This window comes from Haematobia irritans, chromosome 4 (genome assembly GCF_050003625.1).
Source record: "Haematobia irritans isolate KBUSLIRL chromosome 4, ASM5000362v1, whole genome shotgun sequence".
Taxonomy (NCBI): domain Eukaryota; kingdom Metazoa; phylum Arthropoda; class Insecta; order Diptera; family Muscidae; genus Haematobia; species Haematobia irritans.
The window spans coordinates 94,832,953-94,859,274 of record NC_134400.1 but is presented as its reverse complement, the minus strand read 5'-3'; the positions used below and the strand labels follow the sequence as shown (position 1 = coordinate 94,859,274).

At 33.4% G+C, this 26,322-nt stretch overlaps 1 protein-coding gene across 1 annotated transcript in view; it reads right to left on the bottom strand.

Moving 5' to 3' along the window:
* The window catches only part of Dnah3 (dynein heavy chain 3, axonemal), a 671,994-nt gene that overhangs the window by 31,969 nt on the left and 613,703 nt on the right, over positions 1-26,322 (bottom strand). The window contains exon 58 of the mRNA XM_075308183.1: positions 5,091-5,270. Within this exon, the coding sequence (XP_075164298.1) occupies positions 5,091-5,270 (180 nt within the window). The remainder of the gene's footprint in view (positions 1-5,090; positions 5,271-26,322) is intronic.

Here is a 26,322-nt window from a genome sequence, read left to right as displayed (position 1 = left end):
GATATGGACTTTTTGTATGTAGAGAGCCAGAATTGAAATATGGGGATCGCTTATATGGGGGCTATATACAATTATGAACTTGATATGGACCAATTTTTGTGTGATTGGGGATCGATTTATCTGAGGGCCATATATAACTATAGACCGATATGACCTAGTTAGGCATGGTTGTTAACGACCATATACTAGCACAATGTACCAAATTTCAACTCACTCGGATGAAATTTGCTCCTCCAAGAGGTTCCAAAACCAAATCTCGGGATCGGTTTATATGGGGCTATGTACGATTATGGACTGATATGGACCACTTTTGGCATGGTTGTTAAATATTATATATTACCACCACGTACCAAATTTCAAGCAGATCGGATGAATTTTGCTTCTCCAAAAGGCACCGGAGGTCAAATCTGGGGATCGGTTTATATGGGAGCTATATATAATTATGGACTGATAGGAACCAATTCCTTCATGGTTGTTGGATACCATATACTACCATCACGTACCAAATTCCAACCGAATGGGAAGAATTTTGCTCTTCTCTGGAGGTCAAATCTGGGGATCGGTTTATATGGGGCCTATATATAATTATGGACCGATATCTACCAATTTGTGCATGGGAGTTTGAGGCCATATATAACCACCACGTACCAAATTTCAACTGAATCAAATGAATTTTGGTCTTCCAAGAGGTTCCTGAGGTCAAATCTGGTGATCGGTTTATATGGGGGCTATATATAATTATGAACCGATGTGGACCAATTTTTGCATGGTTGTTAGAGACCATATACTAACATCACGTACCAAATTTCAGCCGGATCGGATGAAATTTGCTTCTCTTAGAGGCGTCGCAAGCCAAATCGGGGGATCGGTTTATATGGGGGCTATATATAATTATGGACCGATGTGGACCAATTTTTGCGTGGTTGCTAGATACCATATACTAACACCATGTTCCAAATTTCAGCCGGATCGGATGAAATTTGCTTCTCTTAGAGGCCTCGCAAGCCAAATCGGGGGATCGGTTTATATGGGGGCTATATATAATTATGGACCGATGTCGACCAATTTTTGCATGGTTGTTAGAGACCATTTACTAACACCATGTACCTAATTTCAGCCGGATCGGATGAAATTTGCTTCTCTTAGAGGCCTCGCAAGCCAAATCGGGGGATCGGTTTATATGGGGGCTATATATAATTATGGACCGATGTGGACCAGTTTTTGCATGGTTGTTAGAGACCATATACTGACACCATGTACCAAATTTCAGCCGGATCGGATGAAATTTGCTTCTCTTAGGGGCCTCGCAAGCCAAATCGGGGGATCGGTTTATATGGGGGCTATATATAATTATTGACCGATGTTGACCAATTTTTGCATGGTTGTCAGAGACCATATACCAACACCATGTACCAAATTTCAGCCGGATCGGATGAAATTTGCTTCTCTTACAGGCCTCGCAAGCCAAATTTTGGGGTCCGTTTATATGGGGGCTATACGTAAAAGTGGACCGATATGGCCCATTTGCAATACCATCCGACCTACATCAATAACAATTACTTGTGCCAAGTTTCAAGTCGATAGCTTGTCTCGTTCGGAAGTTAGCGTGATTTCAACAGACGGACGGACATGCTCAGATCGACTCAGAATTTCACCACGACCCAGAATATATATACTTTATGGGGTCTTAGAGCAATATTTCGATGTGTTACAAACGGAATGACAAAGTTAATATACCCCCCATCCTATGGTGGTGGGTATAAAAAGTTAAGTTAAGTCTACAAATAATTACGAATCGATATGGACTTTTTGTATGTAGAGAGCCAGAATTGAAATATGGGGATCGCTTATATGGGGGCTATATACAATTATGAACTTGATATGGACCAATTTTTGTGTGATTGGGGATCGATTTATCTGAGGGCCATATATAACTATAGACCGATATGACCTAGTTAGGCATGGTTGTTAACGACCATATACTAGCACAATGTACCAAATTTCAACTCACTCGGATGAAATTTGCTCCTCCAAGAGGTTCCAAAACCAAATCTCGGGATCGGTTTATATGGGGCTATGTACGATTATGGACTGATATGGACCACTTTTGGCATGGTTGTTAAATATTATATATTACCACCACGTACCAAATTTCAAGCAGATCGGATGAATTTTGCTTCTCCAAAAGGCACCGGAGGTCAAATCTGGGGATCGGTTTATATGGGAGCTATATATAATTATGGACTGATAGGAACCAATTCCTTCATGGTTGTTGGATACCATATACTAACATCACGTACCAAATTCCAACCGAATGGGAAGAATTTTGCTCTTCTCTGGAGGTCAAATCTGGGGATCGGTTTATATGGGGCCTATATATAATTATGGACCGATATCGACCAATTTTTGCATGGGAGTTTGAGGCCATATATTAACACCACGTACCAAATTTCAACTGAATCAAATGAATTTTGGTCTTCCAAGAGGTTCCGGAGGTCAAATCTGGTGATCGGTTTATATGGGGGCTATATATAATTATGAACCGATGTGGACCAATTTTTGCATGGTTGTTAGAGACCATATACTAACATCACGTACCAAATTTCAGCCGGATCGGATGAAATTTGCTTCTCTTAGAGGCCTCGCAAGCCAAATCGGGGGATCGGTTTATATGGGGGCTATATATAATTATGGACCGATGTGGACCAATTTTTGCATGGTTGCTAGAGACCATATACTAACACCATGTTCCAAATTTCAGCCGGATCGGATGAAATTTGCTTCTCTTAGAGGCCTCGCAAGCCAAATCGGGGGATCGGTTTATATGGGGGCTATATATAATTATGGACCGATGTCGACCAATTTTTGCATGGTTGTTAGAGACCATTTACTAACACCATGTACCTAATTTCAGCCGGATCGGATGAAATTTGCTTCTCTTAGAGGCCTCGCAAGCCAAATCGGGGGATCGGTTTATATGGGGGCTATATATAATTATGGACCGATGTGGACCAGTTTTTGCATGGTTGTTAGAGACCATATACTGACACCATGTACCAAATTTCAGCCGGATCGGATGAAATTTGCTTCTCTTAGGGGCCTCGCAAGCCAAATCGGGGGATCGGTTTATATGGGGGCTATATATAATTATTGACCGATGTTGACCAATTTTTGCATGGTTGTCAGAGACCATATACCAACACCATGTACCAAATTTCAGCCGGATCGGATGAAATTTGCTTCCGTTAGAGGCTCCACAAGCCAAATCTGAGGGTCCCTTTATATGGGGGCTATACGTAAAAGTGGACCGATATGGCCCATTTGCAATACCATCCGACCTACATCAATAACAGTTACTTGTGCCAAGTTTCAAGTCGATAGCTTGTCTCGTTCGGAAGTTAGCGTGATTTCAACAGACGGACGGACGGACGGACGGACATGCTCAGATCGACTCAGAATTTCACCACGACCCAGAATATATATACTTTATGGGGTCTTAGAGCAACATTTCGATGTGTTACAAACGGAATGACAAAGTTAATATACCCCCCATCCTATGGTGGTGGGTATAAAAATATAACTTTTAATTGAACAAAACTAAACTCTAAATATTCAGCTTACTTTCAGAAAAACTAATTTAGCTTTCAGGCTGCTGATTTATTGGAAATCGAGGCTCATCTATAAATTTGAGAAGGAACATGCTGACATGATTATTGTGATGAGCAGGATAATGATCTATATAGTTTATTTGTATACCCTCCACCATAGGATGGGAGGTATATTAACTTTGTCATTCCGTTTGTAACACATCGAAATATTGCTCTAAGACCCCATAAAGTATACATATTCTGGGTCGTGGTAAAATTCCGAGTCGATCTAAGCATGTCCGCCCGTCTGTTGAAATCTCGCTAACTTCCGAACGAAACAAGCAATTTGACTCCAAACGGACCCCCAGATTTGGCTTGCGGAGCCTCTAGGAGTAGCATATTTCATCCTATCTGGCTGAATTTTGGTACATGGTGTAAGTATATGGTCTCTAGTAACCATGCAAAAATTGGTCCATATCGGAGCCTTTTGAAGAAGCAAAATTCATCCGATCCGGTTGAAACTTGGTACGTAGTGTTAGTACAAAAATTGGTCCACATCGGTCCATAATCATATGTTATATAGCCCCATGTAAACCGACCCCCTGATTTGGTTTTGGAGCCTCTTGGAGCGGGAAATTTCATCCGATTCAGTTGAAATTTGGTACATTGTGCTAGTATATGGCCGCTAACAACCATGCCAAACTAAGCCCATATCGGTGTAAAGTTTTATATAGAGCTCTCAGATAAATCGATGCCGAATCACACAAAAATTGGTCCATATCGGTTCATAATTGTATATAGCCCCCATATAAAGCCACCCCCATTTTTCAATTCTGACTCTCTAATTACCGCGCAAAAGTTCATATCGGTTCGTAATTATTTGTAGACTTACTTAATTTTGTGTCCAATTATACCATGTATGGACTAACTTACAATTTAGAAGACGACGTTAAAAAGTTTTAAGATACTTTACCATCGGATGACAGGATGACAGTCTTTCGTAGAAGTGTCTACTCAATCCATCGGGGAGGGTACATAAGATTCGGCCTGGCCGAACTTACGGCCGTATATACTTGTTTCATCCTTTAGTTGTTATTGATCGTAATTGTATGTCTAAGTTATGTTAGAACAAAAAACTCAAATAGCAAGAACCAAATTCTTTTGTCTATAGCATAATTCACAAAAATAAAATATTGAATATTTTTTTATAAGAAAATTTAATATCAATTAATAATTTAATTGAATCAATCAAAATCAAATGATTTTTGTCGCGAAATTAATTAAAATTTTAATTGATTCAATTAAAACAATGATTGAATTTTGTGTCAAAAACCAATCACTTTGTTCATTGATTCCGTGACAAAAGTCATTTAAATTTTTAATTGAAAATCGTGTTGGGTGATTGATACTAGCATTTTCGTGATTGAAGACATTTCAATTAAAAAATTATTGAATCCGCGATTTTCGTGATAGAAATCAAAAAATTTTTTTGTGTGTACTTACTTATCAACCTCAATAGTGTCCGGATTATAGATCATGTTCAATAATGATAAGATTAAGCGTCGATCCTTATCATCTGTGACGCGACCTCCATAGTTGCACTCACCAGTGAGATAGACATGACCACGAAATGGAATTGTATGACTTTGAGCTAAAAACATTTTCAGTTGGAGTAGGGAAATCCTGCAATGATACAAAAAAGATATGAGAGCATGATATCAGACATATGAAAACGATAATCCTGCACTAGTAAGTACCCGGCAAAAATATATAGAATCTGGTCCACGAACATTTCCGTTTAAGCACATTCAGTGATCATCAAGTCGGGCGGGGCCCTAACCACCCGTACTAAATTAGTAAATCAAGTTTTTGGGTGGTATTGTTAAAATAAGTTTGGTAGATAAAACGGAATCTCATACAATGTGTCTGATGAAATCGGTGGATAATTGCGGCCGGAATGTTGAGAACAACAAATACGTGGAAAGGCGAACGGACACCAATGGCTAGATCGGCTCAGGAGGTGGTTCTGAGTTCATCGGTATAACCTTTACATAATATTGGCAGACACATTTTCTTACAGATCAAAGTTATTGTATCCTGACCGAGAGTAATAAATACCTTAAATCACACAGTGATCAAGTATGCATTTGAAAACATCGCTTCTGCAACATATATTCCCAAACACATTTTGCTTCAAGAATATATATTTTCACGATTTGTCAAAACAAAATATTGAATATAATATGTTTGGGTAGTCTAAGTTCCAAACATTATGTATTTTTCCATCCAAATTCAATAATGCTGTCTTCCAAAAAAACTATATGTTATTATGTGAACATATAATATGTTTGGAAACATTTTGAACCCAAAACCAGTAAGGAAAGTCTAAAGTCGGGCGGGGCCGACTATATTATACCCTGCACCACTTTGTAGATCTAAATTTTCGATACCATATTACATCCGTCAAATGTGTTGGGGGCTATATATAAAGGTTTGTCCCAAATACATACATTTAAATATCACTCGATCTGGAAGAATTTGATAGACTTCTACAAAATCTATATACTCAAAATTTAAGTCGGCTAATGCACTAGTGTGGAACACAATGTTAGTAAAAAAATATGGGAAACATTTAAATCTGGAGCAATTTTAAGAAAACTTCGCAAAAGTTTATTTATGATTTATCGCTCGATATATATGTATTAGAAGTGTAGGAAAATTAGAGTCATTTTTACAACTTTTCGACTAAGCAGTGGCGATTTTACAAGGAAAATGTTGGTATTTTGACCATTTTTGTCGAAATCAGAAAAACATATATATGGGAGCTATATCTAAATCTGAAGCGATTTCAACCAAATTTGGCACGCATAGCTACAAAGCTAATTCTACTCCCTGTGCAAAATTTCAACTAAATCGGAGCAAAAAATTGGCCTCTGTGGTCATTTGAGTGTAAATCGGGCGAAAGCTATATATGGGAGCTATATCTAAATCTTAACCGATTTCAACCAAATTTGACACGCATAGCTACAATGCTAATTCTACTCTCTGTGCAAAATTTCAACTAAATCGGAGCAAAAAATTGGCCTCTGTGGGCAAATGAGTGTAAATCGGGCGAAAGCTATATATGGGAGCTATATCTAAATCTGAACCGATTTGGCTGATATTGTGCAAGTTTTTCGAGACTCATAAAATATTCGGATGTACGGAATTTGAGGAAGATCAGTTGATATACACGCCAATTATGACCAGATCGGTGAAAAATATATATGGCAGCTATATCTAAATCTGAACCGATTTTTTCCAAAATCAATAGGGATCGTCTTTGAGCCGAAACAGGACCCTGTACCAAATTTTAGGACAATCGGACTAAAACTGCGAGCTGTACTTTGCACACAAAAATACATCAACAGACAGACAGACAGACGGACAGACAGACAGACAGACAGACAGACAGACGGACATCGCTAAATCGACTCAGAATTTAATTCTAAGACGATCGGTATACTAAACGATGGGTCTCAGACTTTTCCTTCTTGGCGTTACATACAAATGCACAAACTTATTATACCCTGTACCACAGTAGTGGTGAAGGGTATAAATATTATATGCTTAGACGAATTTTATCCCAAAAAAGATTGTGCTCAAAATTTTTTTTCTGCTTAATTGTAAATTCCCTCACATTTTTCTCACTTCCACGAGTTTTTTAGTTCTTAGCACCTTTTTCTGTAATACAAACATTGTAAAGGGTGATACGGTCAAAATTTGATCAAGGGAAAACGCGTGTAAATCGGTGAAATCGTTTATTTAAAAAATCGAATTAAATTTCTTTTTCAAGTTCAATTAGTATAAAATTCAGGAAAAATATTCAGTTAGGCTTTCGCTTTTCCAAATCCGAATTGCCGGGCCTCACGCTTGACACCTGCCATCAGATTTTGTACAGCCACCTTGTCCACCTTCTTCGCCGCATAAAGCCAGTTTGCCTTGAACTGCTGCTCGTCCTTAGCAGTTGTTTGGTCTTCTTTAGGTTCCGCTTGACAATAGCCCAGTATTTCTCAATTAGGCGGAGCTCTGTCGTGTTGGGAGGGTTCTTGTCCTTGGGAACCACCTGCGCGTTGTTGGCGCCGTACCACTCCATGGCCTTTTTACCGAAATGGCAAGATGCCAAATCCGGCCAAAACAGTACGGAACAACCGTGTTTCTACAGGAAAGGCAGCAGACGTTTACTCAAACACTCTTTCACGTAAATTTCTTGGTTGACAGTCCCGGAAGCTATGAAAATGCTGCTTTTCAAGCCACAGGTACAGATGGCTTGCCAAACCAGATATTTCTTTGCGAACTTTGACAGTTTTATGTGCTTGAAAATATCTGCTACCTTTCCCCTTCCTTTTGCCGTATAAAACTCCTGTCCCGGAACCTGCTTGTAGTCGGCTTTGACGTAGGTTTCGTCGTCCATTACCACGCAGTCAAACTTCGTCAGCATCGTCGTGTACAGCCTCCGGGATCGCGCTTTGGCCGTCGTATTTTGTTTATCATCGCGATTTGGAGTCACTACCTTCTTGTAAGTCGATAGTCCGGCTCGTTTTTTGGCTCGATGCACGGTTGTAGACGATACACCCAGCTTATTTGCGGCATCTGGGAGAGAGAGGTTAGGGTTTCGCTAGAAACTACCGGCAACTCTCTTTGTCGTCTCAGCGGCTTCCGGTTTTCGATTTCCCCCCGATCCAGGCTTCCTGGCTGTCGACAAACGTTCCCCAAACACTTCAATTACGTTTGTAACGGTTGATTTGGCAACTTTTAGCGATTTTGCCAGCTTTGCGTGCGAGTAGCTCGGATTTTCGCGGTGCGCGAGCAAAATTTTGATACGCTGCTCTTCTTGCTTGGACGGCATTTTAACAACTGAAGAGTGAATTCCAAAATCAAAATAGGAGCAACATTCTACACACACACCTTCAAAATGAGGGGTGTTCAGGTTTTTTAAATGCAAAATTGAAATAAATACGTCAAGTTTATATTGACCAAATTTTGACTGCATCACCCTTTGAAAGAAATTATTCAATTTTATAATTTTTTTAAATTTTACCTTTTGCCGGACGGGGATTCGAACAGCGAACCACACAGTTTGTAAGCCAGCACACTATCCACTGGGCTACGTAGCTGTTATGGTCATCAAGAGATAATTATCGTTATAAGTTATATTTATATAGCATAGCTTGCGGCGCCCACGAGCCGATGCAAACATAACATTGTTTAACAACATAATATTGTTAAACATACATTTGTTGGCGACGTGGATCAGTGGTTGGTACGTCCGCCTTGCATGCCAAGGGTCCTGGGTTCGATCCCTGCTTCGACCGACACCATATTTTTTGTTATTATTTTTTTACATATATTTTTTTACATACATTCCAGATACGTTCGAAATATCCCGAAAAGGTGTTCAACATTACATACTACTATATACAATTGTTACTACGAAACTGTAAAGTGTGTCTTATTAAAGACTTAAAGACAGAAAAGAACAGTGTTTTGATATAAACGAAATGGACTGAGTTCAAATCATATATTATTTTTTTATTGCAAAAATAAAAATTTTTGAACAATTTTGTATAAAAGTTTGAAATTTTCGAAGAAATTCAAAAATTATTACAAAAGTAGAACGTGAAGTCGAGTATATATATATATATATATATATATATATATATATATATATATATATATATATATATATATATATATATATATATATATATATATATATATATTTCCATCGAATTCTAAGGTTAACGATAACCATTCAAAAGCACATTAATTTAAATTCTAAACAGTAATTTTACGACCAGCACATACATTTATTTTGGTGTGAACAATTGTTTGCTGGCATGTAGCACCATTAATTTAGAAATACAAATAAATATGAATTTGTATTAACGAATAATTTTGTACTTAATTAGTTCTTAAGGCCGGTATAAAGTTGGCATTATCGCGTTAAAATGACCATGTTTATCCTTTTACTTTTCTTTAATAATTTATTTTAAAGAAAATAAATTTATTCAATTGTTGCTTTGGCTCATTCCCCACCATGTTATTATACAAATTACCGAAAAAAAGTTATAATGTTATTCTGGTTTCGAGTTTTGCCGCTACAAGTTTTTCAACACTTTATTTTAAAGACGTTTTTACTTGAAACATTACATAATTTCTACTGGAAGTCTTGTTTTTAACGGACTTTTGATAGCATATGAAAAAAGCTAGAAAAACGAAAAATTAAAATTTGCTTCATAGAGTCATATACACAAAACCCACATTTAAAAGATAATTGTGTCTTAAAAGTATCCTTAATTGAATTCTCCGCTCCATTGGCTCGGAATCAATACCAAAATTGTTAAAGTAGAAACACAATCTTTGGAACCGGGCATGCTTTTTTTCAGTGTATAGTGCCCTTTCTTTAGTTTTTATGAAGATCCCTTTAATTGCCTTTGTTTGAATATTTTGACTTACTCGTCCTACGTTCCGATTTGTTTTGACGAAACAAAAAAAAATTGTACCCTTAAAGCGAAAATGATAAACAAAACTCATGCTCTTTTTTCAAATGTCTTTTCTCTTGGTTCCGAATGAATTTTCTCTCCGAATACTCATTTTAATATTTTTACTTAAGCATATACAATTTTTGGCGATCACAACATATATATATATATATATATATATATATATATATATATGTATGTGAAACGCATACTTTGGCGACAGTAAAAATGCTACGTTTTTGTTACATACATGCGTCGACAAGAATATCTATCATATATGTATTTCCGATTTTGGTCCGATTTACATGATTTTCTTACATATATTCTATTTCTTATATGGAACGCATACTTTGAACCACATAGTATGTTTTGCGTACATTTTGGCGACAATCCGTTACTTGGCTATGTTGCCACATGTTCACATTTCGTTCTTTATTTTCACCGTTTTCACAGGGTGGTTCATACTTTTTATTCCACTTTCTATACAGGACGGTTCATACGTTCCTTTATATTTTACAAATTCCATGTGTGGGGAATTTCACATAATTTCATGTTGGATTTATGGGAAGTAATGAATTTCGACGTCAGTTTTTTTTATTGAGAAAACATCAAGTACTTGTCTCCATTTTTCTTAATGGATTATATCAAATATATATTTATACTACATTTTTTATTTATAGGGTGGTACATCCAGAAAAAAGTGACCCCTTCATTAAGTTAAAATGAACTCATTGTGAAGAAAGTTGAACTTCGTATAGCGCCAAAGACATTTTTATTTGTTTGAACCATGTGATTTTCGTATAAATTACGTAGAATGCATTCCATATATTAGTTTACATTTTCATATATTCATGTACCACTATACTACAGAAGGAAAAAATTTAACTGAATTGAATTCATATATGGAATGATTTTATTGAACTTTTTGTCATTCATTTGGACAAATCTTACATATTTGTGGTAATCCATTTACTTCAACATTAGAACTGCTTACCTTCGTTTTTAAATACAATTTTATTTATTTATATAGTGATTTTTTCTTCAATAAAAGACATGTTATATTAATATATTAAATATATTTATTAAGTATCAACAGCATCGACTGGTTTTGAAATATTAGTTTATTATTCCACTATTTCCAAATTCCACTTTTAATAAGTTGCTGCCTAACGAGTTTGTCCTTCTTTCAATACCTACAAATATAAAAAAAAATCATAAACCAATTTTTTCACAAAAGGATAGCGTCACTGAATATTACCTGATAATTGAACATTCCAAAATAAAAACGAATGAAGGGGTTGTTATTCTGCTGGTGTTTTTTCCTTTATACACCATCACGAAAATTGTCTCATTGTTTGTTATTTAATAATTTTCAAAAAACGAAAAATGTTCTCACTAATTTAAAATAACAAATATTTTATATATTTTATTTGTTATTAAATTATTTTACTACATTATTTTTTAACAATCTCTCCGTATACCATAACAACGCGATTCCAACTAAAAAACAACCCACGCGCAAACATATCGATACATCGATGACAGGTATCGATTACAGGTAGACAAAAGAAATATAGGAAAATTTCCTATATTCTAACAAGTGTTTTTCCTTAAGTTTTGAAAGGATTGACTACTTATTAGTACGAATGAACTAAAATATTTTTCTATGCCAAGAGTTATTCGTATGTATGATAAGCTTTCTATAATAAAGAAAGTCAGAATTGTCATTTTATAAGAAATTTTACTAAATTTAAGGAAACTAGGGTTTAGTTCGGTTTTGTTTTTACGAATGCTTTGTTATCAGTGAAAAAAAATTTCTTGTTCAGTAGTAAATTCTTATACCCAGCGAACAAAACAGTATTAGTAAAATTCCATGCCTTAATCTAGTTAATTAACTTTTCCTAACTGCTTTCAGTTTAGGATTTTTTACTGAAACAAGTAAATTTTATTATTTCACACAAATATTTAACTTAATGGAAATAAAATGGCTAAACTAAATTGATGAACATTTTGTCCTTAAGTTTCGAAGACCCTTTTTTCTGGGTGTACTATGTACTGTTTTGGATCTTTTCCAAAGATTACGTTTCAATTTTTAAATATGAAAGTAAGCGTAATCAATGTTATATATCATTTCAATGCAAGCTATGCTAAAAATATCCTCATTACCATACATATTTTTGCATGGTTATTTACGAGTTTTGGTGAAAAATCGAACATACGCAACAAAAATTTCTGATTATATCAGGAAATTAATTGATCCAATTAATTTTTTAATTGAAATGTCTTTAATCAAGAAAATATTAAATTCATTGTTTTAAATAAATTTTGAATTAAAAATTAAAAAAAAAATGTTCCATTACTTTTTCTTGCCAGTTTATTTTAATTTAATTGTATAAATTACCTTTTTAATTAAAAAATTAAAAATTTTCAAACAGTGGCATAATTTACTTGATGTTTCTATCTTGATTGAAAAGTTAATTGTTTCAATTAATTTATTAATTGAAATTTTAAACTTCTACTAAATTTTTATTGGACAAATTTTTGTGATATTTTTTCTGTGTACACTCATTGGAGTCTTCACTCAGTGTAAACGGCCCTTAGATTTCACAAACGACAAATTGAGTTAATAAACATTTATGGTACATCTTGAGTAAGAATTTATTATACATGAGGTATACTAAAGAGCACAATTTCATCAAAAATCGAAATAAACGAGAAGGACCTTTGAATAATGAGTTCATGTGAAATGGAATTCGTGCCACATAAAATAAAAAGCAATGATAAAAGGTCCGTCGAAAATATGACAAGATCGCGATTATCTGACAAAAATTTGGACGCTGTGATATATTTACTTAAATCGAAGTACAAAAGGATTATCACAAGTATACGAAAATACGCCTAATCTAACTTAATCCTTAAAATGTTTGCTGAGTAATATAGCGATATGAAATGGCTTTTTTATTTATTTTTGTCATAAAATTTTTGTTTTTCTTTTCTTCACAATGTTGAGTGGGACTATGTGTTCGTTAAGTATGATAGCAATTTAAAATTGCTTTTTAATTTACTCTTATGTTCTTTTGTTGTAAAAAAAATTGAATTAATCTAAATTGGTTTAATGTACAATAATTTTTTGGCGCTGTAGATTGTTATTACTTAAAATATTTAAAGAATCCCAAAAATTTCGGGATCCCGAAAAAAATCTCGAAAAATCCCGGGATTCAATATTTTGAAATCCCGAATCCCGGGAGTTTTAAAAATCGATCCCGAATGAAAGCCCTAGTCGGTACTATGATCGTGTTTCCAAACCTAAATTACAGGTGCAAAACAACAATAAATATTTTTTAATCGAAACATAACATCGAAGAAATTGTCCAAACTATCAAGTCCAAAACATAACATACACTAAGCGAAAAATAGTCGAGCTATTAACTATTTTTCAATTCAATTTCTATTTATTTCGTAATACAAAACCAATGAACCGATGTACAAATTCGTTAATACAACCTTTACTCTTTGAACACCAATTGTAAACATTACGACTTTTTAGCACAGTAAAGAAAAGTAACAACAAATTTTTTGATTTTCACCTGCGAAACACCAGCGTAGAAAAGTTTATTTCAATAGTCGGATTGTTTGTTCGCTTTCTGCAGTTAATTTTGGTTTTTAAAATAATTAATTCTAAACTAAATTTTACTCAATTGATGCGTGCGCTTGTGTCCAAATTTAACAAGAATACGTAAAATCTCGATAATACTATAGTATATATACAGTTTACCTGTATAATACAGAGTATACACAGAAAAAGGTAAACTGTACTATAGGTAGAATTTAATACCCTGGAGTACTTTTTAACTACACTTCACGAAATTACATCCTCTCATAGAAGAAAAATGAACTAAAATTAACGAACAAAAACCATGACCTTTTAACCATAAAGTAATTCGTTCTTACTATTTTTGCGGGAATCATATGAAAATTTTCTTCTGAATTAGTTCATATTGAACTTATATGTACGGTCAATGAACTATATACCTAAGTTTAGTTCATAAAACTTGAGACAAAAACGGAAAATTTCATTGGGCTGTAGAAAATTTTGAAAAAAATAAACAATTTATTTACAAACAAATATTTTTGTGCAATAAAAATAAGTTAAATTTAGCGTTAGTTTAACTACGTAATTTAATTCTTTAATATATGTCCATACTAAACTTTTAATGTGCATTATTTCGAAGACCACCTTTTTAATATAAATTAATTAAACATGAATCACCCTGTAGTTAGATGAATTTAATTCTACTTCTTGGAAATATGTGTTAGCTTTTGTTTTTGAAACTATTCTATAAATAGAACACATGCTTGTATGTATTTGTATACAAATACACATAATTATGTATGAATGGTGAACAAAGTCATATTTGGTTAGTAGTACGGATGTTGGCTATGTGGCTCAGAGCATAATACTCGCGATTTGAAAACTGATGGTACGTGGTTCGATCCTCCGTCCGGGGGAGGTGCAGTGTAAATTTTTTTTGAAATTATGAATTCTAATAAATATTTCTAAATTGTTTGTATATTGAGAAGATAAAGTGCAAAATGGGTCATGCAGATACAAAATGTTTCAAATCTTCTTCCCCTCCATACGCGGTGGAAATTACTTTTCTTTTGTTACAAAACTGGTATTGGTTCATTTTTATTTTGGATCATACCAACAGCCAACGATCACATATAATGACTTATTTTCATATAGTGAGACATATTTCATCCAACAGTACAGTTAAAATTGTATGGCTAACGAAGCTGAATTTAAAATTTGCAAATATAATCTATAAGAAGCATTTTTCTAGGGAAATCATAAAATTCTCATCAAACGTACGCTCAAGAAACTTGCTTTTGTAACATATGCCCCAAACACAAAATGTGCTTCAAGCATATATATTTTCAGAATTGGTCGAAACAAAATATTGTTTGTATTGTTAAAACATATTACGTTTCACTTCAGGCATACACTGGTAAAAAATTAATGAAGTGGTCTTTGTGGATATATATTTTCAAGGCGCCAATTGGCTTCTTCCATTATTTTACTTGCTTCATACTCTCTGGGTCTCTCTTTCTAAAAACATATATGTTTATAGGTTATCTAAATTAATATTAATATAATTGGATGCAAATCCAAGCGTATTATATTTACAAACATTTTATGTCCCAAACATAATATGTTCCAACATATTAACATATATTTCCCAAACATGTTAAGCAAGTTTATTAACATTATATGCTTTCACTTAAAAATATTGTGTTAACAAATTTGAGTTCGAAACATATAATTTTTACACTCAGACAGTCTTTTTCGTCCATGTATATCTGATATATCGACTGCTTCATTCAAAGTACGCTACGTCTAAAAAGTGAATTTTACAGGAAGCAAGTTCAAAGTTTTGTTTTTGAAATTTCTCAAACCCCGTATAAGATAGAAATACCCTTGTTTTCGGTCTTAAAATCATATTTATTATAGTTTTTTTAGTATTTACGATCTCAAAATAATGATAATAGAACATGGCTAAAAATTACTTAGACCACTTTAACCGAACAAAGCCTTTTGACCGTTTTACATTGAATATTTTTTTAAACTTTAGTCATAGGCTAATATTAATTAAACAATATTAATCATAACTTTTGATAGAAGTGTAGTGCATATGTTTGTAACAACTAAATGTTGGCGAGATAGACACATGGGGTATCGGTCCCTGAGTCGATGTCCCTCTGTCCGTGCGTCTGTCTGTGAACACATTTTTGTAATAAAAGTCCAGGTCGCAATTTTATTCTAATCGACTGACACAAGTTTCTGTTTTGGATCAGAATAGGACACTATTGATCGGTTCAGATTTAAATATAGCTCCCATATATATCTTTCACCCGATATGGACTTAACATATTTATATATAAGCTAGAGTTTTACTTGAAATTTTGCACAAGGAGTACAATTAGCATTATACTCTAGGGCAAAAACAATGGATGATGAAGACGGGAGAATGGGCGACGTCATACCAAAAGTTGCATTTACGGTGTTCGATACATACACGTTCGTTCATTTTTAATTTGCAATATTTTTTGTTAAAAACTCACAAATGATGTTAAATTTTGTGTAAATAATAATGAGAAACTTTTGACCGATTGTTCTACGTCATTCCCTGATATAAATTTCTTTTTATTCTTAGTTTAATTTGTGGAACAAAAAATCATAAACGACACGTTTGCATCGAACGCCGTCAATGGTTTGATACCCTCTGCTGCCATTTTCCCATCTTCATCTTCCATTGTTTTTGCTCTAGGGTGCTACATTTGATTGAAATCGTTTGAGATTTAGATATAGCTCCCATATTATTGTTTTTCCGAATTGGGTTAATATAGCCAAAATACCCCCATTTCCTTATAAAATCGGCACTGCAAATGTAAAAATGAGTAAAAATCAACTTTTCCTATACCTCTAATACATATCTTTCGATTAATAAATCGTAAATTAAGTTTTTCGAAATTGCATAAAAATGTCTGTAGATTTAAAAAATTACCAATTGGGAGCATATACCATTGGGTATATAACGCAACTAAGGATTTGAGATGGTATCAAAAATATGGATCCACAAAGTGGTGTGTATAATATAGACTTTACTTACTTGTTATGGACTAACAAAATGCTTTTAGGTTTCTAAATTGAGGCAAATCGCATAAAAGTTGCGACGTTTATATCATCAAATCGGGAAATTTGGCTATATGGGACAGTACAAAAACATATACCAATGTAAAGTTTTTTCCAATCGACTTAATCGACTTTTATTCCAATATACTAAAAATTTCAGCAGCATAGAACCCTTTTGATTTTGAAAGAAATCGCCTCAATGTATCTCCCACACTCAAAAAGAAAGCATGCCCGTTTCTAAAGATTTTGTCTTTACTTTAACAATTTTGGTATTGATTCCGAACCAAAGAACCGGAGCATACAAGTAAAGATACTTTCAAGACACAATTGTCTTTTAAATTTGGGTTTTGTGTACTTGCTTCTAGGAAGCAAATTTGATTTTTTTTTGTTTTTTCCTTCATATGCTATCGAACTCCTTTAAAATTGTTAATAATTGTTACTTGTGCATACCAGATTTTATATAAATCAAAATATCATTGAAATTTGTATAACTTTTCACATATTGTCAGTATACATAAAAATAATTTAATTGTTGAAAAACTTCTACCAAAAGATACCAAAATTTGAATAAACGGTTTCACAAGTTTAAATCAAGATTGGTTTTTTTCAACAAAAATCGAGTTAACGACAACTTTATTTTCCACATTCAGACTAGACTTCCAGTAGAAATTAGGCTATGTTTCAAGTAAAAAACGTCTTTAAAATAAAGTGTTGAACATCATGTCCTATTTTTGAACGATTTTTTGCTTTGTAGTGAAGATGCAAAAAGACAACAAATTTGAAGACAATTTCATTAATTTTAAAGAATTTTTATGAATTATTAAAGTCAAGTTGACGTTAGCCCTAAAATTTTTTCTTTCATGTTATGATACCCATTTTGAAGTCAAATCACTTAATTATAAGGACAATACGACTTCAAAGAAAAGTTTATCGACTTTTGGACAAGGAAAAAAAAACTTTATATTAGAGAAATTTGTCTTCTAAACTAAGCAAAATTTGCATTCGTATTTTAAGGACATGAAACCTTTGACTTCACGACAATATTTTTTCAGTGCATATATCGCCCGATATGCACTTATATGGCCCTAGAATGTAGGTTTTTGTCGTGATTTTCTTTAAATTTTGCACAAGGAGTACAATTGATAGTATGTATCAAATTTGATTGAAATCAGTCCACATTTAGACATAGCTCCAACATATAATTGAAGTGGCCTCATTCAAAGACATATGACTTAGCGGGCGTATGCGAATTCAAAAATTTGCTGCCCTAAATTTAAAGAAAAATGTTTTAAAGCAAAGATTATTTTCTGTTAGTTAAAATTTGGAGCCGAACATGTTTTTCTCGGTGTAAGGTTCATATATTCTTGATTTTTGTCTACTTGGAGATCAAGGCCAAAGATGGGGTATGCCGGTTCATGTTTTGATATAGCCCCCATATAAACCTAAATTGCATGCAATTGGAAATATAGGGGTATTTATGTCCATAAATAGATGGACGAAATATGGTTTATATCGGTCCATGGTTTAGTATAGACCACATATGGATCGATCCCCCGATTTGACTTCCTTGGCTTCCAGACACCTCAATTTGTATCCGATTTGTATGAAATCTGGAGGTATGTTGGACCCTCCAATGGTCAGAATGGTGATGTGCATCGATCCATGTCGTGGTATAGCCCCCATAAAGGACCACCTCCGCATTTAACATATGGGTCTTCCAGAAAACGTAATTTTTAGGACTGTTTAAGAGCTGAAATATAATAATAGGATATCTCAAAGTTGGTTTATATCGAAAAGGGTTTGATATAATCCTGATATTCGGCGGTCTCCCGAATTAACTACTTTAAGGGGGTAGAAGGCGCACGGATCCATAATGTCCTTTGAATAATAAGTTCATGTGAAATGGAATTCGTGCCACATAATATAAAAAGCAATATAAAAACCAATTTATTAAAACAAATCTATTTTGATCATTAAACCCAGTTTTTTTTAATCCTTAATAATTTTTTCTTAATAAATATTTTTTTTAACTTTAATGTAATTATAAACTTATTGTACCAACCTAATCCCTAAAATGTTTTACTGAGTAAGATAGTGATATAAAATGGCTTTTCTATTTATTGTTGTCATAATATTTTCTTCACAATGTTGAGATGAACTATAATTGAATTAAAGTAAATTGGTTAAATGGCGCTGTAGATTGTTATTACTTAAAATATTTAAAAAATCCCGAAAATTTCAGGATCCCGGGATTCAATATTTTCAAATTCCGAATCCTGGGATTTTTAAAAATCGATCCCGAATGACAGCATAATAGAAATAAAAATTTTGAATAGAAATAAAAATTTAACAAAATTTTCTATCGAAGTAATTTTTTCCAAATTTTTAACTATTACACTCAAAAAAAGGTTACTTGGATCCAAAGATTTTGACCTTCCCTTAAGGATTTTGGTATTGATTCCGAGCCAAAGATGCGGCTTCTTTAAAAGAAAGACATTTTTTAGCGACCTATCTGGCTTTAAATCTAGGACCAATAAAATTTAAATTAGAATACAGATCTCACGTACAAACAAACGCCAGTTTAAAAATCCAAATTATAACGGATACTTCAAAGTAAACAATGTTTTCTTAATGCCAAAAAAACTTTAAATCAAAGATGTTAACCCCCAAAAAAGTCTTAGTCTATATCTGAATCGTTTTTATCATAAATCTAAAGTTTCAGTTAATTTAAGGACAATTTCTTTAAATCAAAAATGTGTTTCTTTACTTTCAGGAAAATAAACCTTAGTTCGAACTTTAACGGAGGGACGCAAATTTACAAAATTTGTGTCCTAAATTCAATGGAAAAAAATTGATAATTAACATTTCACCATTTTAAAGAAATTTAATATCACGTTAAAATTTTGTTCAGTGTACATAATTTAATTTGGAAAAAATGGTCCGCTGGTACGAATTTTGGTCCAATTGTGATAAAATGTTGGTCCAAACTAAAACTTCCTTATGGCAACGCTGTTGAGGGGTCTATAAATAATGTTGAACAGATATGAACCAATGTTTGAGCGGAATTAGAGAGCCAAATGTGAAATATGGGTGTCGGCTTACCTTGGGGATGTTTATAAAGGGTGATTTGTTAAGAGCTTGATAACTTTTTTAAAAAAAAAAACGCATAAAATTTGCAAAATCTCATCGGTTCTTTATTTGAAACGTTAGATTGGTCCATGACATTTACTTTTTGAAGATAATTTCATTTAAATGTTGACCGCGGCTGCGTCTTAGGTGGTCCATTCGGAAAGTCCAATTTTGGGCAACTTTTTCGAGCTTTTCGGCCGGAATAGCCCGAATTTCTTCGGAAATGTTGTCTTCCAAAGCTGGAATAGTTGCTGGCTTATTTCTGTAGACTTAGACTTGACGTAGCCCCACAAAAAATAGTCTAAAGGCGTCAAATCGCATGATCTTGGTGGCCAACTTACCGGTCCATTTCTTGAGATGAATTGTTCTCCGAAGTTTTCCCTCAAAATGGCCATAGAATCGCGAGCTGTGTGGCATGTAGCGCCATCTTGTTGAAACCACATGTCAACCAAGTTCAGTTCTTCCATTTTTGGCAACAAAAAGTTTGTTAGCATCGAACGATAGCGATCGCCATTCACCGTAACGTTGCGTCCAACAGCATCTTTGAAAAAATACGGTCCAATGATTCCACCAGCGTACAAACCACACCAAACAGTGCATTTTTCGGGATGCATGGGCAGTTCTTGAACGGCTTCTGGTTGCTCTTCACTCCAAATGCGGCAATTTTGCTTATTTACGTAGCCATTCAACCAGAAATGAGCCTCATCGCTGAACAAAATTTGTCGATAAAAAAGCGGATTTTCTGCCAACTTTTCTAGGGCCCATTCACTGAAAATTCGACGTTGTGGCTCGTTAGTAAGTCTATTCATGATGAAATGTCAAAGCATACTGAGCATCTTTCTCTTTGACACCATGTCTGAAATCCCACGTGATCTGTCAAATACTAATGCATGAAAATCCTAACCTCAAAAGAATCACCCTTTAAATATGCACTGACATGGACCAATATTTGCTTGGTTGTTAGAGACCATATACTTACACAATGTGCACAATTTCAACCGAGATGAAATTTTGCTCCATATACGCCATATAGTACTACCACACTCAAAAACAAAGCATGTCCTGTTCCAAAGATTTTGTCTTTATTTTAAAAATTTTGGTATTGATTCCGAGCCAAAGAAGCAGAGAATACAAGTAAGGATACTTTTAAGACACAAATTTTAATTTTTCGTTTTTTTTTTCAACTTTTTTTCTTCATATGCTATCAAAGTCATTTAAAAATGAGTTAACGACAATTTTATTTTCCAAATTCAGACTCGACTTCCAGTAGAAATTATGCTGTATTTCCAGTAAAAACGTCTTTAAAATAAAGTGTTGAAAAACATGTCCTATTTTTAAACGAATTTTTGCTTTGTTGTCAAGTTGACCTTAGCCCAAAAATGTTTTCTTGCATGTTATGATAACAATTTTTAATCAAATCACTTAATTATAAGGACAATACGACTTCATTGAAAAGTTTATCGACTTTTGGACGAGAAAAAATGCTTTATATTAGAGAAATGCGTCTTCCATGCAAAGCAAAATTTGCATTCGTCTTTTAAGGACATGAAATCTTTGGCCTCACGACAATATTTTTTTCAGTGCACATGTACAACTTCAACCGGATCGGAAGAAATTTGAACCTCCAGAAAGCTCCGGAAAACAACTGTTCGGAATAGAAATGTAGTCGAAAAACGAAAAAATCTGTGATTTCGGTCATTTTTTCAATATTTCTGCGAATTTGAGAATGAAGATGAAAATTTTCCGAACTAATGTATTCAGCATATTTGTTGGCCGTGTCAAGAGCTACAACTTTGCTAAACACATCAAAAACGAATTCACAGCATTTTTGGAGATATGGCCATCCAAAAATTGCAAAAAAGTGCCCAAAGAATTTGGCGACTTAATTTTAGAGGCTCATAAACGACGAACGGCAACCAATCTAGAAAAATCCAGAAATTACTTTTCTACTCTCATCGAGTACTTTCGGCTGGTATTAGTGAATTTTTGAAAGTAGAATTTTGCGTCACAGTGTTATACAGAATCACACGAGTATTCATCTAGACTGACTTTTCTCCCATTTTGATTAAAGGGCTTTCTTATTGTCTTACACGGTTTTACTCGATTATTGTTACTGAAAACTAGACCCAAAAAATCCACCATCAAAGGAAACGTACACTGAAAAAAATATTGTCGTGAGGTCAAAGATTTCATGTCTTTAAAATACGAATGCAAATTTAGCTTAGCATAGAAGAAGCATTTCTCGAATATAAAGTTTTTTTTCCTTGTCTAAAAGTTGATAAACTTTTCAATGAAGTCGTATTGTCCTTACAATTGACTTGACTTAAAAATGGCTATCATAACATGAAAGAAAAAATTTTAGGGCTAATGTCAACTTGACTTAAATAATTCATAAAAATTCTTTAAAATTAATGAAATTGTCTTCAAATTTGTTGTCTTTTTGCATCTTCACTACAAAGCAAAAAATCGTTCAAAAATAGGACATGATTTTCAACACTTTATTTTAAAGACGTTTTTTACTTGAAACATAGCCTAATTTCTACTGGAAGTCGAGTCTGAATGTGGAAAATAAAGTTGTCGTTAACTCGATTTTAAAGGACTTCGATAGCATATGAAGGAAAAAACAAAAAAAAATAAAATTTGCTTCCTAGAAGCAAGTACACACAACCCAAATTTAAAAGACAATTGTGTCTTAAAAGTATCCTTATTCGTATTCTCCGCTTCTTTGGCACGGAATCAATGCCAACATTTTTAAAGTAAAGACAAAATCTTTGGAACCGGGCATGCTTTTTTTCAGTGTAGGTCTATATTAGAAAAGTTTAACTAGAATATTTTAGAAACTGCACCATTATACAACTTTTGCCAAATTGAAGATAATTTAATATAAATAAAACATTTTTTCTGTTGTTCATTAAAGTTTCATTTTGGAAAACAATTGGAATTAAAGATTTGAAATACATATGTCTTTAGCGCTATATGATGTTCTAGAGAAGCCAACTTAAGTAAAATTTAATCATTTTTTAAACTTATGAAAATTATTATGATAATATGAACTATTTTCATATTTAGTAAAATTGTGTACATCATTTGTATAAAACTTTTTTGTTCTCATTTTTAGTTTACGTCTAAAAGTAAGCAAAAAATAATTAAAACATTTTCTCACATTCGGCAATAAATATTGAACTAAAATAAACTGATTTTCCTGAACTAAAATTTAATTAAACCGGCGATAAGAAATTCCGTTGTATTTTTTCTGGGCGTACGCAAACATAACTACCCAGCAAAAAGGCTTCTAAAATTTTACATGAGCTTGTCATAGAATGGAAGTACTATTTTGCGCTGCTGTTGAAGTTGTACTCTGGTAGTTCATTTGAATGAAGAAATAAAAAAATTGTCTAATTTTTACAATTTGAAAAAAGTTTTCCAACCCCACCGAGGGTCGAACCTGGATCTGGTGCTCCTTAACAGAAAGCCTTAACATACTAAGCCACAAAAAACATCGAACACTTCTAACCGAAACGTCAACTCAAATGCTTGTAGTACGAACATACTACAAGCATTTGAGTTGACGTTTCGTTTACGGCATCAAAGCATAATATTATAACTACTTCTCCAGTAGTTCTTTATTATTATGAACACATATACGGTTCTTAGGTAAATTCTGCAAAATCGGCAGAAACATTTGTTTGGGAACTACATCTAAGTATAAATCAACGATATTTTGAAGGTTTGGTTGATAGCACAAAAGATTGCTGTTTACCAAATTTGCGATCAGTTAATAAAAAAGGGAGCTATATGTAAATCTGAACCGATTTCAATGAAATTTTGACCACTTGAAAAGTATTTTTGAGGTAAAATTCGCGACGATCGGTTAGAAAATAAGCGTTTGTTGAAATCGGGCAATACATATATATGTAAAAAATAAATAGCAATCAATAGAGCAAAGAAAACACCATGTACCGAATTTAATCAAAATCGATTAAAAATTGCAGCCGGAATCCTGCAACATGACAGACGGATATCAACTACTAGATCGACTCAGGAGGTGATTCTGAGTCGATCGGATATATTTTCAATATCTCTGGCAGGACAGATCAAAATTATTCAACCCTGACCACTTGTGGGCTAAGGCATAAAAATTAAAGAAACCAGGTTCAATTCTCATGTTATTACACTACAAAAAAAAAATGTCATGTACACTTGATGAAAATTTTTTAATTTTTAAAAAAATATACGACCACGAAGAGAAACAAATCTTTTTAAGTGGCTTATACTTTTCTGGCGGAAAAGGTCGATTCTAAAATACGATTTTTTTTTTTTAAATTTTGATTTTCGCATTGATGTTTTTTGAACCACTTAACTTTTCACAGATCTAATTACACACGATTATTTGTCATCTTATTACCAACAACGATATAATCGGACATTTTTAACTCGAGATAAGTGAAAAAAGAGCGAAATTTTAAAAATAACGGGATATCTGAAAAACTGTTCCATAAAAATTTTTTAAACCTTTTTTTCGAATTCAGCAGCTCAAAATACATAAGTTGATGAAAAAATGATTCTTAATTCCAAAAATCCTAAATCCTCAAAACAAGTCTTAGCCTATATTTGAAGCGTTTTTATCTTAAATCTAAAGATTCAACATTTCAGTTAATTTAAGGACGATTTCTTTAACCCTGGACAGTTATCCTTTTTTTGTACATTAACGTCATTCTTCGTCATTTTGACTGCGGCTCATTTCAAGACGCTATAATTTTCATCATGATCGAAAAAGTGAATCAAACTTGAATTTATATTCTTATTCAATTCGGTTTTAATAGTATAAAACAAAAATTCATAAACCGTCGAATTAGTATAACTTAAATTTACCATTTCCCAATAGACTAAAATGCTTTCTAAATCGAAAATTAAATTACGCGTCGTCATTTTGACGAAGGATGACTGTCTGGGTTAAATCAAAAATGTGTTTCTTTACTTTAAGGAAAATTTTGCCTTAGTTTAAAGACATGTAACTTTAACGAAGGGACGCAAATTTTCAAAATGTGTGTCCTAAATTTAGTGAAAAAAAAATTTTTGAAGCAAAGATTATAAACTTTCTCTTAATAAAAATTTCATTATTTAAAAAAGAAAAATTTACCCTTAATATATAAATTGCGTGGGTTCATTGTATATCCATACCACACTTTTAATGTGCATTATTTCGAAGCCCACTTTTAATATAAATTAAATAAGCATGAATCACCCTGTAGTTGATGAATTTAAACTTCTTGGAAATATGTGTTAGTTTTTGCCTTTGAAACTATTCTATAAATAGAACACATGATTGTATGTATGTATTGTATGCTTTTCTCCCATTTTGAGCAAAGGGCTTTCTTATTGACTTACACGATCTTACTCGATGATTGTTACTGAAAACTACACCCAGAAAAAAGTAAACCCACCATGAAAGAAACTTTAGATTTATATTAAACGACTCAGGAGGATATTCTGAGTCGGTATATATTTTCAAAATCTCTGGTAGGACAGATCAAAGTTATTATACCACAATGTGCTTCAAGGTATAAAAATTACAGAACGCAGTTTCAATTCTTGGCGAAATTTATATTAGATAGATTATCGAAAGATTGTTTTTGGATTTGTATTTACCAAAAATATTGATTTTAGACCCCATAAAATATATACCGATCGACTCAGAATCACCTCCTGAATCGATCTAGCCCTTGGTGTCCTTGGTTTGGAAGAAATCGGATCAAGTTTAGATATAGCCCCCATATGTATATGTACTAAGGCTGTCGTTCGGGATCGATTTTTATAAATCCCGGGATTCGGGATTTCAAAATATAGAATCCCGGGATCCCGGGATTTTCCGAGATTTTTTTCGAGATCCCGAAATTTTCGGAATTTTTTAAATATTTTAAGTAATAACCATATAAAGCGCCTAAAATAGTTGTACATTAAATCAATTTAGTTTAATTCAATTTTATAAACAAAAGAACGTAAGAGAAAATTAGTCCAACTCAACAATTGAACAAAAGAAAAACAAAACATCACAAAAATAGATTGAAACCCGATTTCATATCAATATCTTACTCAGCAAAAAATTTTAAGGATTTTGATTACACTGAAAAAAAAGCATGCCCGGTTCCAAAGATTTTGTCTTTACTTTAAAGATTTTGGTATTGATTCCGAGCCAAAGAAGCGGAGAATACAAGTAAGGATACTTTTAAGACACAATTCTCTTTTAAATTTGGGTTTTGAGTACTTGCTTCTAGGAAGCAAATTTTAAGTTTTCGCTTTTTTAGCTTTTTTTCTTCATATGCTATGAAAGTCCTTTAAAAACGAGTTAACGACAACTTTATTTTCCAAATTCAGACTCGACTTCCAG